This window comes from Rhinatrema bivittatum, chromosome 4, assembly GCF_901001135.1.
Source record: "Rhinatrema bivittatum chromosome 4, aRhiBiv1.1, whole genome shotgun sequence".
Taxonomy (NCBI): domain Eukaryota; kingdom Metazoa; phylum Chordata; class Amphibia; order Gymnophiona; family Rhinatrematidae; genus Rhinatrema; species Rhinatrema bivittatum.
In genome coordinates, this window is record NC_042618.1 from 160,086,471 (window position 1) to 160,101,870 (window position 15,400).

At 40.2% G+C, this 15,400-nt stretch overlaps 1 protein-coding gene across 2 annotated transcripts in view; it reads left to right on the forward strand.

The window, feature by feature from the left end:
* STXBP6 (syntaxin binding protein 6) overlaps nucleotides 1–15,400 on the forward strand; it is a 281,082-nt gene that overhangs the window by 64,161 nt on the left and 201,521 nt on the right. For both annotated transcript variants that reach the window (XM_029599020.1, XM_029599021.1), the window contains exon 2: nucleotides 434–616. In XM_029599020.1, coding sequence (XP_029454880.1) covers nucleotides 463–616 — 154 coding nt within the window. In that variant the 5' untranslated portion in view covers nucleotides 434–462. The remainder of the gene's footprint in view (nucleotides 1–433; nucleotides 617–15,400) is intronic.

Below are 15,400 nucleotides of genomic sequence, written 5' to 3' on the forward strand. Positions count from 1 at the left end.
AGGTTTTATGATGATGATGTATCTTTTTGTAATCCACACTGAACAATTGTTTTGGAAGGTTGTAGAATATAACATACAAATACATTGTTTTAGTGCACCCAATTGGCCAGGCCACTTCTCTTCCCTGAAGTTGGATATCTTTGCAATGAGAAAAGAGCAGAAGATGGGTATAATAGTTTGCAAAAGTGATCAAATCAGTACAAAAACTTTGAATAGTACATTTCTGTGCAATTTCATTTTTTTTCTATGGTCCAGTAGCAAAGATCCTATATTTTGAAGCAACAGGTCAATCCTATTGAGTCATGCTTTAGTCCTGGCTGCTAAGATTTGCCTATCTTTACTACTCCGCAGCTGTAAAGAAATGTTTTCTTCCTATGTTATCTGTTCTCACAGTTCCCCTTAACCTGAGTTAGGGCTTTTTTTTTTCTTTCAGGTAATTAAGACTTTTCCCCAGACTGTGCAATGAGTGCCAAATCTGCAATCAGTAAAGAAATATTTGCCCCTCATGATGAAAGGATGCTCGGTGCTGTTCAAGTCAAACGGAGAACTAGGAAAAAAATTCCCTTCTTAGCGACTGGGGGTCAGGGAGAATACTCAACGTACATCTGCCTGTCAGGTAGATTCCATGTTGTTCATAGTTGGCTAGACTTATGATTTATCTCTTTGAGTTTTGGTTAATTTTTCAAATATCTATTGCTGAACATAATGCTTCTGAGACTTATTAAATATGAATGATGTATTGCATTTATATTTAGTGTTTGTGCAACTGTATATATGAATGTTAATATTTTCATGTTCATAAAGTTACATTTAAAATGGTATTTGTAAGTGCAATAGAGCTCGTCCCTTCTTGCTGTCTTCATTCTCTTTTCTGGGGATCTTAAATTTAATGTAGCATGATGTTTTTAATTTATATATTTTTCTATGTGTGTGAATGTATGCACACCACATTTACATATACAATAAACTGGTAATCTACTGTGGACCTTCAGTTAAGGCTTCATTTTGTGACATAGGAGGAGGCTCTCTTGGCACAGGGTACTGATGTCAGCAATCAACACCCTACTGAAAGAAGCTGAACTTCTGCTATAATCGCTGTTGGCTCTGCACTCACTGCTACTCCTCCTGCAGCTACTGGGTTGCAAGAGGAGTTCCTGGGGTACCCTTCCTCCTCGATCCTCTTTCAGCAGCAAGCGGGGTGGAGAAGGATGAGAGGCTGCATGACTGGGGGAGGTGAAGTTGGGGGTAACATCACATTGACCTAGGCCTAAATATCTGGGAATGCAGCCACCCCTTTGCTCACTTATGTTGTCTGTCTTTCCCACTTCCTCTCTTTGCCCTTCTTTCTGTCTCTTATCTCTCTACTTTCTCTCTTTCTTTCTTTCACTCCCCTCCTGTTCTTTCTGGCTGTGCACGGGTTAGGAAAATAGATGCTCGTAAAATTGAGCATCTGTTTCCTAACCCACGCACAACCATTTCTCCTGGGCACCTGATGCCAAGGAGGTGCTAGGGACATACAATTTCCCCTAGCGCCTCCTTTTTAACACACCAGTTCATTAACATACTGCATCGAGTGCCCGAGAGAGGTGGATGGGTGTGTGTTAGGACAGCGGGCGCTCAATCATGAGTGCCCGTTTTTTGCGCACCCATATTGCATTGGCCTGTTAGTGATTTTGACTTAAGACATGATTTTCAAGAATCAAATGTCTAAGTGCGAGGACTTCCTATATGTATATACATTTCACTTGTGATACTAAACAGGTCATTTATGCCATTTTGTGTCCATGTCTAAAATCTATATAGGGTACACTAAACGAGCAATTAAAACATTCATTATACATCATAAAAGTTGTAGTTGCACAAAGAAGTGAGAAGCCCCAGTTGTTAAACATTGGCTGAATAATAATCATGAAATTGATCATTTGTGTGTGTTTTTATTGTTCTGCACATGATTATGGTTTGAGATGAGAATGTTTTTCTCATATTGCAACGCGGGGAACATTTTTTTTTTTAAATAGCAAACTGAACACCCAATGGGAATGAATATGAATATGGTCATTGAATAGGAAGCATTTTGTTAATATAACAATAAAGTTGTTTGTCTTGAATGAGGTTGGGTTGTAAATGCTAGAGATGGGGTGGTTATATAATGAGCACTTCCAGTTTCCAGCTGGTAATTGCTTGGTTCAGTTATGTCAAGACACTGTTGCACTACAATAGCTGGTATGATGGCTATATAAACTTTAGGGTATATTAGTATTTTAATTGAAGAGGTTATAAATGTAAACAGATTAGTTTGTAGGCATTAACTTTTGAATGAAGTAGTTTCTATTCTATTATACTCTGTAAGGTATGTTTCTGTTTGTAGAGGACAGTTAAAATGCAGTGATTAAGCAGTAATCCACGTCAACACTACTGCAGTTGTGGAAAATCAAAAAGGCAGCAACTCATCAGAAATTTTTACAAGTAATTGTCGTCCAGGCATTTTCTACAACAGTATGGTTATGTGTAAAAAATATACTTTGCAAATACCCCCTGAAAAAGCCTGATCTGCAGGCCCTAATGGAGGAGGCGGACTTGGATGTTGTTGCTATTGCTAAAATGTTTCACTGAGAGTCATGATTGGGATATGGCCATACTGTTAATGAAGGACAGAGTGGACAGAAAAGAGGGAGGAGTAGCTTTTGTCAAAAACAGTAGTCAAACAACTGAAATACAAGGAGTTGAGGTAAGGAAGAAGCGCTGTGGGCTGTCTTAAAAAAAAGATGGTGCTTCCATTTATACTGGATTGGTCTACAGGCCTCCAACTCAAACAGAACTAGTTGAAGATATCCAAAAGATGGAAAAGAAAGGAGAAGTGTTGCTCGTTGAAGATTTCAGTCTATCAGATGTGGTTTGGAGTATCCCTACTGCAGAATCCACAAGAAATAGAAAGATAGTGGACGCCCTTCATGGGGCTCTGCTCAAACAAATAGTGATAGCACCCAGAGGAAAGGGAGGGATACTTGATATAGAGCTCACAAATGGGGATAATGCCTCGAATGTCAGAGTAGTATTCACCTGAGCACCAGTGACCATCAGACGGTATGGTTCAATTATAGCAGCTGGGATGGAAAGAAGTCATACAAAGAGTTAAGTTATTTTTAATTTAAAAAATATGGACTTTGGTAAAATGGAAATGTGCCTTGAGGAGGAGCTAGGAGACTGGGAGGAAGATGGGTGAGGTAGAACAACAGTGGGCCAAATTAAAAGGAGATATAATAAAGGTAGCACTTAAGCCCCCTACCAATGTCTCCACCTACCAACAAACCATCCAAAGCTCACTATACATTAATGTACCCACTGATCCCCCATCTCTGAAACCACAAAAGTACCCCATTGACTACCCCAAATAGATTAGGGGTTTAATGTGATGTGATACTGAATTTGCAGGCTCAATAGATGGGGTGGGATAGATGGGTAGGTTAGTGAGTAGGGAATAGATATGTGGGAGTGGGTTAGATAGGTTCCACCTCTAGCTATTGAAGTTATAATGGAAATAAAGTTAACTTTAAAGTTACCTTTACTTCTGTTTTACCCCACTTTTTTGGTTCTGATTTAAGATACAGTTTTAACTGTTGTGCACTATACATCTCATTTCTTTTTTATGTGATGAGTAAAATACAAATTTATTGTTGTAATTTAAAAAAAACAAAATCTGCAATAAAAATGTAACACTTTTTTTTTTTAAACTGTGGTCTTTACATCAGCCTAATAATGAGCTAGCAATAGGGGAATTCGGAGTCAGTGCATCCATTAGGTGAACTAGGCAGTCATCTTAGAGCACCAATCCTTAAGGGATCCTGAAATCACCAGCACATGTTCCTGGCCCAGTGGGTGAAGTGACAGGGAAGCGCATGGCCTGTAGCTAAAGAGGAGGGGGGGGGGGGGGAGAGTCCCAGGCAGGAGGGCCGCAGGCAAAGCCCATCCCACCCGCAATTGAAGAAGGAACGAGGCTCGGGAGAGGCCTGCGGCAGAAGAAAGTGGGGAGATGCCCAGGCAGAGGGGATGCATGCAGAGCTCATTCTGCTTGCGATCAAAGAAGAGGAAAGAGGCCTGGGAGAGCTGTAGGTGGAGCCCATCCAGTCTGTGACTGAAGACGCAGAGGAAAGAAGCCTGGAGTGAGATAGCAAGAGAGACTCTGTATATGAGTATAAGAGAGAATTATAGTTTGTGTATGTAAGAGAAAGGGAGCCTGAATGTGTGAGAGAGAGGGCATCTTGGAGCAGTGAGGATATGTATAAATGAGTAAGAAAGGGACCCTGTGTAAGGGTGTGTGTTTGAGTGAGAGGAGGAACCTGAGCCTGTGTGTGTGAGAGAAGAGGGAGCCAGCGTGAGGGAGTGTGTATGTGTTGTGTATATGTGTGTGTGTGCGAGAGAGTGAGTGTGTGGATATGAGAGTTTGAGAGTATATGTGAGAGAGCCTCTATGTATGGAGAGAAGATGTGTATGAGGAAAAAAAAGGATAAAATTTGCATATAACAACCCATCCTCCCATCCCATAAGAATCTCAGGACATCTGGAAATCATTTTCAGGTATGGAGAGCTGGTGGGTTTATATCCTAGTTAATTGTAATCAATGGGTGATGGTTGATGTATCTGTTTTACAATATTTTTTTTGGTGTTTGGAATATTATTTTAAACTTATTTTAATTATTGGATGTTCTGTTAGCTATTTTGAAATATTTCTTCAATATTTTTTCTTTTTCTTGATTTTGTTTGCTATTTTTTGAGGAATTGCAATGTATTTTTCCATTGTTGCACTACATACACAGTCTAGCTTGTTGCAGTTTCTAGTTTACTTTTTGTCTGCAGATTTTTATTTTTACCTTAGTCTCTTTATTCTGTACTTGAGTCTGCCTGTGTGACTGAGGTGAGGTATTTTGCTAGTGTTTAGTTTGTGTAGGGATCTATAGCAGCCTGACTTGTTCTGTTATCCTAATAGGAGGTGTAGTGGTGTGTTATAGCCTGGTACAAGGCCAGATTAAGGCAACATGCACACATAGGCAGAGGGGGGATGTATGTTATCCTCCCGGGTGGGGGTTGGGGAGAGACCTTCCTGCTAAAATTCCTGTCCCTCCTCACCTCTGTAGCACCACCTGAAATGAAGTAAATCCGGGCTTGGCCTAGTTAGTATTTGTATTATTGCCTTTTCATTTCTTATTGTTGAGTACTAACAATTAGTGCTGTTTCAGTATGGGAGGTTTACTATATTGCAATTGTAATACTGTTTACTCATGGTTTTCTGAGTGCCAAACCCACATCCAACACCTAACCTTTCGTGGATTACAAACTGGTTAAAAGACAGGAAACAGAAAGTAGGATTAAATGGTCAATTTTCTCAGTGGAAAAGGGTAAACAGTGGAGTGCCTCAGGGATCTGTACTTGGACCGGTGCTTTTCAATATATATATAACTGATTTATTTATTTATTTATTTTTAGATTTTTATATACCGGTGTTCCTATATGAAATAAAGATCACATCGGTTTACATTGAAACAGAACATGAAAATTGCCAAAAGGCATTACATAGAACAAGGTTATGAAACTTGGAACAGAGTACATAAGTTCAAAATTTAACAATAACGTTGTAACATTGATGACCAAAAGATAAAGGAAAGAAAAAGACTTAAACAATTAAGTTGACAGGTCTTATTGAGCATAAAAATTATAACGTATAAGTGAGAAAGTCTCAAGTGTCCTGCAGCAAGAGATTAGATACCGAAGTAGGTAGTGGTATGGAAAATGGGGGTTTGTGAAGAAGATATGCTCTTGCTGGTTGGAGGGGAAAAAATGATGATCATGGTCCTGGAAAAGCTTGGCTAAAGAGCCAGGTTTTAAGTTTTTTTTTGAATGAAGAGTGGCAGAGCTCAAGCCGAATGTCTGGTGGGAGCGCATTCCATTGAATGGGGCCTGCTGTAGATATGGCACGTTTATAATGCGAGGATTTTGTTGAAGGTACATAGAGTGTGCCTTTATATGCTCCTCTGATGGGTCTAGAGGAGGAGTGAGGGCGTAGTTGGTTACATAATTGAAGAGGAGAGATATTGTGAATGGATTTATGAATTACGGTGAGTACTTTATATAGGATCCTTTGCTTTATAGGCAGCCAGTGGAGGAGCTTGAGAATGGGGGTGATGTGATCTCTTTTATTGGTAAGGATTCTGGCTGCAGAGTTCTGTAGCATTTGGAGGGGTTTGATGGATGAATATGGAAGGCCAAAGAGAAGCGAATTGCAATAGTCGACTTTTGATAGAATAATGGCTTGTAGGACCATCCGAAAATCATTGAAATAAAGAAGAGGCTTCAATTTTTTTAAGACTTGTAACTTATAAAAACAGTCTTTGGTGGTTGTGCTTATGAATTTTTTAAAATTGAGCTGATTGTCTAGCATGATACCTAGATCTTGAACATGTGGTGAGTGATTTAATATGGGAGTGGATGAGTTGAGTAGGTCAGCTGGGTTTAGAAGTTTGATGTTGATGTCTTGATTGATGATTAGGATCTCAGTTTTGTTATTGTTAAGAATGAGGCAAAGGCTGGAGAGAAGATGATTGATCTGTTGCAAACAATTGTTCCAGTGAGTCAAGGTTTTTTGTAAGGATTCTGAGATTGGGATGAGTATCTGGATGTCATCCGCGTAGAGATAGTGAGTTAGGTTTAGTTTAGTAAGTAGATGACATAGAGGTAAGAGGTAAATGTTGAAGAGGGTAGGGGAAAGGGAGGAACCCTGAGGGACCCCCCGGTTGGAAGGGATCGGTTGTGATTCTTTGTTAATCTTTACTTTGAATTGTCTATTTGCTAAGAAGGATTTGAACCAGCTGAAGACTGTTCCTTTAATGCCTATATCTGCCAGACATTTTAATAGAGATGAATGATTGACAGTGTCAAAGGCTGCAGAGAGATCTAGTAGTATCAAAAGATGTGGTTGTTTTTTGTCCATATTAGATAGAATAGAATCGGTAAGAGAGATAAGGAGAGATTCAGTGCTTAACGAATTCCGAAAGCCATACTGGGAAGATACAAGAATGTTGTTTTCTTCCAAATATTCAGATAGTTGTTTATTGACTATCTTTTCCATAAGTTTGGCGATCAATGGCAGATTAGCTATTGGGCGGAAGTTAGCTGGATCTATGGTTGGAAGGTTAGGTTTTTTAAGTAGAGGTTTGAGAGTGGCTAATTTAAGTTGGTCAGGAACTAGACCCTGGGAGAGAGAGCAGTTAATGATGTCTGCAATTGGTTTTGATATGGAGTTTCTTATTGCGATGAGAAGGTTAGTAGGAATTGTGTCTAAGGGATGAGATGACGGTTTCATTTTTTTAAGTATGTTTTCTATCTCAAGTGCTGAAGTGGTCTCGAAAGTTTCCAGCGTTGTATTTAGTTGAGGTGAGGTAATGTGAGGGAATGGGGGATATGAAAAAGATGATGAGAAAGAGATAGTCAGTTTGTCAATTTTATCCTTAAAGTATTCTGCTAGTTCTGATGCTTTGTTGAGTGCTTGATCATCAGGAATGGTAGGAGGTGATGGTTTAGTGAGAGCTGAAACGTAGGAGAAAAGTGCTTTTGAATCAAATATGAAATGATGTATTTTTTTTGAGAAAAAATCTCTCTTTGTTCTCAGTATGGTGATCCTATAAGCATTGAGGGAGGTTTTATAAATAGCTAATGTTGTGGGGGATGGGTTTCTCCTCCAAGTGTGTTCTTTATTTCTTAGCTCTTGTTTAAGCAGCTTCAGTTCTGGGGTGAACCAGGGTTTCCTGTTGTCTGGCGAAGGTTGTACTACTTTTGTGATGGAAGGGCAGGTAATGTCTGCAATCTTTTTGGTGATGTTGCACCATGAGGTGGTGGCTGTAGATGCGTTGGAGAGATCGAGATGTAATAATTCATTAGTGAACTGATTGATGAGAAGGTCTGTAGAACAAGGTTTCCTGAATTGAATAGTGTTTTTTGGGAACGAAAGTGATCTGGAAAGGAATACGACAAGTGAGGTTATCAAATTTGCGGACGATAAAAAATTATTCAGAGATCCTTAAATAATTCAAGGGGGGGCGTGTCAAGATGGCGGCGTGAACGGACGTGTTGGTTCCTGCTCCTCTCTACATTACCTTAGACCCGTTTGTTCGGGAGTTTCTTTTTACTAAAATGCCGCACAAACGAAAGGGCAAGGTCCGCGTCTACCCAGCTGAACCAGGCCCTTGCACGGAGCAGAGTTTAATAACCCAATACGCCGTTCCAATACTACCGACAGCGGCGGGGTTAAGCCCCATTGATGGGGTAGGAGGAGGGAACCTACTTCTATCTGGGGATGTTACACTGTCCCCGCCGGACCCCAGACCTCCTCCGATGGCTTCCTCACCGGGGACTTCGGGCGATGTTCAGGCAAGAGGCGGGATACCCGCTGAGGGTCCTGAATGTGCTGGGACCGCCGTTGTATACCCGGAAGTGCCTGTGGCGTTAGGAGGCCTGGTACCCCGAGATCACGCGAGCGGAGGACCGTTTGGAGGCCCTGGGAACCTTGTCGTGGAGGAAGGGGAACATGGAGACCTCCCTGGAACATCTGATAGGCAAATGGAGGATTTTACGAAACCGGAGGTGGTGACGATGGACTCGCTATGGGAGTTCATGGCAGGTATGTCAAAACTCCTACGAGAACAAGCTAATCGTGTTGCAAATGTTGAAAAGAAGTTGGATTTAATAAGAAAAGAGGATTGTACGACCATGCAACAACAATTACAAACGGTGACAGAAATAAAGCAAGACTTAAAGAGTGTTCAGGAAGCCACTGCTGGTCTAACTCGTGAAAATACTTCTTTATCACGTAGATTGGAAACAGTTGAAAATTATCTAAGGCATCTGAATATTAGAATTCTGAACTTTCCGAAGATAATGGGAGAAATTCCCTTATTAACATTGAGAAGATATTTGAAAGATGTCCTAAAGATTGAAGAAGAAAAGATTCCTGCCTTCAAAAAGATAAATTTTCTTGTTCAGAGAATGGCTTCAACTCCTCAGAGAGGGGAAGCTGATTCACCTTTTCCTAATTTGACTCATTATTTGGAAAATTCTGTATTGGAGGTGGTAGATAGAGCAGTATTGTTTATCTCATGTTACTCAGAGGTAGATTTTTCCCTAATAATGAAAGCATATTTTAAAAATCTGAATGCTCTATTTCATGATCAGAAAGTACGTCTGTTCCCAGATCTAGCTAGACCAACACAAATCAGACGTAAAGAGTTTTTAGCTCTGAAATCTGAAGTAACAGCAATAGGCGCAAAGTTTACACTTCGTTATCCATGCCGTTGTATTATTAAATGGTCTAACAACACCTTTATCTTTTTTATTCCTGAGCATTTGAAGCAGTTCTTGGAAGGAAGAAGACATAGTAATGCAAATGATAATACTGGGGCATAAAATGATATTGATGTATTGTGCCATCCATCTACTTTGTTCTTGAATGATATGTTATAATTCCTCTAAATAATAGAATATACTCCCCCCCATAAATTTCTTATTATGAAGTAATAGTAAGAAATAGGAGTATAAGCATTATATGACTGTATTCCAAATATTTCAAGTTTTTCTTTGTTACTTAAAAATATTTCTTTTACTATTGCATCGAATATCTAACAAAGTTGGTTCTTTGTAATTATTATTGTAAAATTGCATAAATAAATAATAAAAAAAAAAAAAAAAAAAAATTATTCAGAGTAGTTAAATCACAAGCGGATTGTGATACATTACAGGAGGACCTTGCAAGACTGGAAGATTGGGCATCCAAATGGCAGATGAAATTTAATATGGACAAGTACAAGGTGTTGCATATAGGGAAAAATAACCCTTGCTGTAGTTACACGATGTTAGGTTCCATATTAGGAGCTACCACCCAGGAAAAAGATCTAGGCATCATAATGGATAAAACTTTAAAATCTTCGGCTCAGTGTGCTGCAGCAGTCAAAAAACAAACAAAGTTAGGAATTATTAGGAAGGGAATGGTTAATAAAACGGAAAATATCATAATGCCTCTGTATCACTCCATGGTGAGACGGCACCTTGAATTCTGTGTACAGTTCTGGTTGCCGCATCTCATAAAAGATATAGTTGCGATGGAGAAGGTACAGAGAAGGGCAACCAAAATGATAAAGGGAATGAAACAGCACCCTATGAGGAAAGACTGAAGAGGTTAGGGCTGTTCAACTTGGAGAAGAGACGGCTGAGGGGGGATATAATAGAGGTCTTTAAGATCATGAGAGGTCTTGAATGAGTAGATGTGAATCGGTTATTTACTCTTTCAGATAATAGAAGTACCAGGGGGCATTCCATGAAGTTAACAAGTGGCACACTTAAGACTAATCGGAGAAAATTATTTTTCACTCAACGCACAAAGCTCTGGAATTTGTTGCCAGAGGATGTAGTTAGTACAGTTAGTGTAGCTGGGTTCAAAAAAGTTTTGGATAAGTTCTTGGAGGAGAAGTCCAGTAACTGCTATTAATCAAATTTACTTAGGGAATAGCCACTGCTATTAATTGTATCAGTAGCATGGGTTCTTCTGGTTTGGCCTCTGTTGGTCTGACCCAGCATGGCAATTTCTTATGTTCTTAATACTATATGGGTTCTAAGCACCTTTTATGTCTTTTAGCAAGGTTTTCTGTTTGGCATAAAGCAGTGCATGTAAGTATAATATACATATTGTAAGTGATATTTTTACCTCAGAAAACTGTACTTTGAATGTCCTTTTTCATATAAAATCTATTTTAAAGGCATAATTTTAGTTGTGTATAGGGTAAGCTGGGAGGGATAAGGTTAGGGCTGGGGGGGGGGGGAGGGAGAGGGGGACACAAAGCTGAAGGTTCGCATAGGGCACCTAACACACTTGCACCGGACCTAGGGGAAATAGGGGTTAAATGAATTAAGAGCAGTTTCTGCTGTATATCAAAATAGTTTTTTAGGTGGTGATTGGGCAAGGTGCAGGTTAATTTCTAGTTGGCTGAGAGCAGTTCTGCTCTGTGTCAAAGTAGCTTTAGTGTTTGTCATGAATTGGATAAGACGTAAAGTATTTTTGGGTGACGGAGCAAACCTATTTTGTCAAGTATGAACAAAGAATTCCCTCCCCTTAAAACAAAAAGTAAATAAAAAAAATTAGAAATTAGGAGCAAGTTGTATGTTTGAGAGTAGCTTTTTTTTTTTAGCCAGGGCATTCACTGGGATGAAGGCCAGAGTCAAACCACCAGGTAACTAATAAGTGCCATGGCAAGGAAAAAAGTGCATTAGTGCTCACAATTGAAGGCAATTGATTGTCCAGCCAGTGAAAATATCCCTTAGCTAAACAGTAAATATAAGGACTGAGCAAAACTCATGCAGAAAATCCTTGAAAAATTGGTAGTTGTGAGAGAATTTTGATTAGTTTTATAAAATTTGAACTGTGATGAAAAAATGGTTGCAGAAAAACTTGCAACATTAAAATGGTTGAAAACTACCCAAACAAACTGAGTTCAGGAATATGTTTTTTTTTTTCAGAGGATAAGCAGGATGGGAGTCCTCACACATGGGTGACATCATCAGATGGAGCCCTGACATGGAAAGCTTATGTCAAAGTTTCTAGAATTTTGACTTGCTACACTGGGCGCTCACAGCATGCCCTATACATCCATATGGGGTCCCTCTTCAGTCTCTCTTTTTGTGCGGAGCTGCAGCATCACAGTTGGTGAGCTCCCTTACAGCCTTTTTGACCTAGTTTGGAAAACTTTTCATTTTTTTGCTTTTTGCAATTTTATTTTTCACCTGCATTTGATGCCAAGTTCCTCTCTGTCCTTCCTGTAGTGTTCCTAGTCAGTAAGTTTCCTTTCGCGGTTGATCCCCTGTTTAGGTGCTCTCTGGCCTTTGACTCCCACTGTCATTGATTTTTTTTTTTTTTTTTTATATTGCTTCCTCTTTTATTGCACCCCATCATAGCCACACCTGGTTTCTGGCAGTGCCCTCAGTGCGGCCATGCCAGGGCAAAATTAATGGGAAGCAAGATGTATGTATCCTCTGCCTGGAGGAATCGCATGATGTCCGGGATTGCTGCAAATGTGCACAGATGAACCTGAAGGGACAGAGCCATTTAAGATGGCCTATTTGGTCCACAATCTAAAAGCTCGTACCGCAATATCTTGGGGTTTCACTATGATTAAGCTTTACTGTCCATCTAGATCTTTGTGTTCATTACAAAGAGTGCACCTTGATGTAGCTTTTCTTAAGGAGGTTCAACTACATGAAATTCAAAATACTGCATTTTTAGATGTAGGTCCAGACCTCTGGAATAGTTTACCAGACTGGCTAAGATCTGTGACCTGCGACCTCTCTAAAAATGTTGAAGAAATTACTAAAACCTTAGGGGCGGATTTTCAGAGCCCTGCTCGCCTAAATCCGCCCAAAACCGGGTGGATTTAGGCGAGCAGGGCCCTGCGCGCCGGTGAGCCTATTTTACATAGGCCTACCGGCGTGCGCAGAGCCCCGGGACTCGCGTAAGTCCCGGGGTTCTCCAAGGGGGGCGTGTCAGGGGCGGGCCCGGTCGTCGCGGCGTTTCGGGGGCGTGTCGGCAGCGTTTTGGGGGCGGGTACGGGGGCATGGCTACGGCCCGGGGCGGTCTGGGGGCGTGGCCGCGCCCTCCGTACCCGCCCCCAGGTTGCGGCCCGGCGCGCAGGAGGCCCGCTGGTGCGCGGGGATTTACTTCTCCCTCCGGGAGGCGTAAATCCCCGGAGAAAGGTAAGGGGGGGGTGTAGATAGGGCCGGGCGGGTGGGTTAGATAGAGGAAGATGAGGGGAGGGCGTTAGAGGATTCCCTCCAAGGCCGCTCCGATTTCGGAGCGGCCTTGGAGGGAACGGGGGTAGGCAGTGCGGCTCGGCGCGCGCCGGCTATACAGAATTCATAGCCTTGTGCGCGCCAATCCAGGATTTTAGTGGATATGCGCGGCTCCGCGCGTATCTACTAAAATCCCGCGTACTTTTGTTGGCGCCTGGAGCGCCAACAAAAGTACGCCAACGCGCCTTCTTTGAAAATCTACCCCTTACTTTTTAAGCAAATCTGTTGATGCAGTTATTTTGCTCTCTGACTAGCCATGTCAGAGACTGTGGATTTCTTTCTTTCTTTTATTGTGCTGCTTGGTTGTGACCTATTGTCCAGTTAGTGTCATGAGATGGGATTGATTTGATGTTAGTTTTATTGTGAGTTATCATCCTATGGCTAGTGATGCTTATTTTGTTTTATTATGTTTATTTACCTATGTTAGTGGTGCTTGTTTTATGTTTATTTACCTGTGTTTTATTATGTATGTTTTATCATGAACCACCCCAGATAAGGGCGGCATATAAATAAATCTTAACCATAACTATTACCCCAAGATCTCTTTCCCAGTCCATGCACATTAGTCTCTCATCCCTTATCTTGTATAGCTTCTTTGGATTTCTGCACCCCAGATGTATTACTCTGGACTTCTTGGCATTGAATCCCATCTACCAAACCTTTTGAGCACTCCTCAAGCTTTCTTAGATCATTTTTCATTCTCCCCACTCCTTTAGCCATGTCCATGCTGATCAAGATCTTAGCGTCATCCACAAAAAGACAAACCTTTCCTTCTAACGCTTCCTCTGTCACTCACAAAGATATTGAACAAAACCAGCCCCAGAACCTATCCTTGAGGCACTCCACTTATCACTCTTCTCTCCTCAAAATAGGTTCCGTTTACCCACACTCACTGTTGTCTGTCAATCAACCAGTTTATTCATTCTACCACCTTGGGACCCACTCCCAGGATTCTCATTTTGTTCATGAGCCTTCTGTGTGGGACAGTATCGAAAGTTTTGAAATCAGGGCAGATTATTCTGCTCATAATCTTGTAATCAGGTCTTTAGACTAGTTTGGAGTCAGTGTATGAATGGAAGACATTTGTACTTAAAATGATCATACATTATTAAATAGAATCAATAAGACATTGGATTTTCTCATTCATTACTGGACATAGAATTGTTGTAACATCAAATTCTGTTTCCTTCTTTCCTTGAGTTTTTTTCACTCGACATTCCTCACACATTAAAGCAAACATGTATCAAGGACACTAAAGAATATCATATCTCCTAGGGTTGCCATCTGGCTCCATGTCATAAGAACGGGCCAAACCAGTCGTAGTTTTATCCTATTGCATGCAGGGACTGGTAATTCACCCATTGATTTACTTGGCACAATTGGAACTACCAGTCTCTGTATGCAGTAGGGTAAAACTAGGACGGGCTTGCCCTGTTCATATGACTTGGAGCCAGATGGCAAGCATATTTACATCCATCTCCCCCATCTTTTAATCAACTCAATGAATGATTTTTAAAACAAACACTGCTGATTTAATCTAACAAAAAAATATACTTGTATATTTAAATAGCTGCTTATTTTGTACTGACTTTTATGAAGGGAGTATAATTTTAGAAAGATAGTCATAAATGTAAAGGTATCACCTGAAAATTGACATTAATTTCTACATTAGCTAAATCAATTGCCTTGTGATTTGACCTTGCGTTTATCCTGACAGTCCCTGCTCTCCGTATTTATGGTGGTTGGATGAGACATCTGTTACCATTAACACTACAGATACAGTTCATCTCATCTGCACTGGGCTCCATAACTGAATTAGAGCTTTGTCTGCAGGAGTGGTCTGAGTGACCACTTTTTTTTTTTTTTAAAAGAGGGAGAAGGAAATACTAACAGAGGGGAAGTAGGCTACGTAAAAACCTCTTTTTTTTTTTTTCTTAAAAAGCTTAAGAAAATTATAACTTAGGATAGCCATGAAAGATTTTTAAAAACCCAGACATTGAAAAGAAAAGCTGTGGTAATATATAAGGATATTATTATATTGGTTAGTTAGTTGTTTTTTTTTCCCCCCATGACTTGATAACATGCAAATTCAAAAATAACCAGGTAATACATGAGATGCAATAATTGATATAATTTGCAGCCATGTGCTTGAGGGACATTTAAGAATCCCTAATGTTCTATTCATTATTGTGTCTGTTTTCTCCTGCCAGTGGGCTGATTTTCATAGCTGAACAACTTCTCCAAGCTGATCTTTGCATGAATCAGATGATGACATGATGTTTTAAAGATCCTTTATTAAGCACTTTATTCATTGTTCAGAATCTGAGTATGTTGTGTTTTTTTTTTTTTAAAGCTAAAACAAGACTTGAGGAAAATGACTATCAGACTTATTGCTTGTCTTTGCAAATTGCTCAAGGTGAGGATCAGGATCATAAAATACAGAAACATGAAACCAATAATATCAAAACATAAACATAATACAAAATAAAATAAAACCAAAAGCAATATATGAAAATGAAAA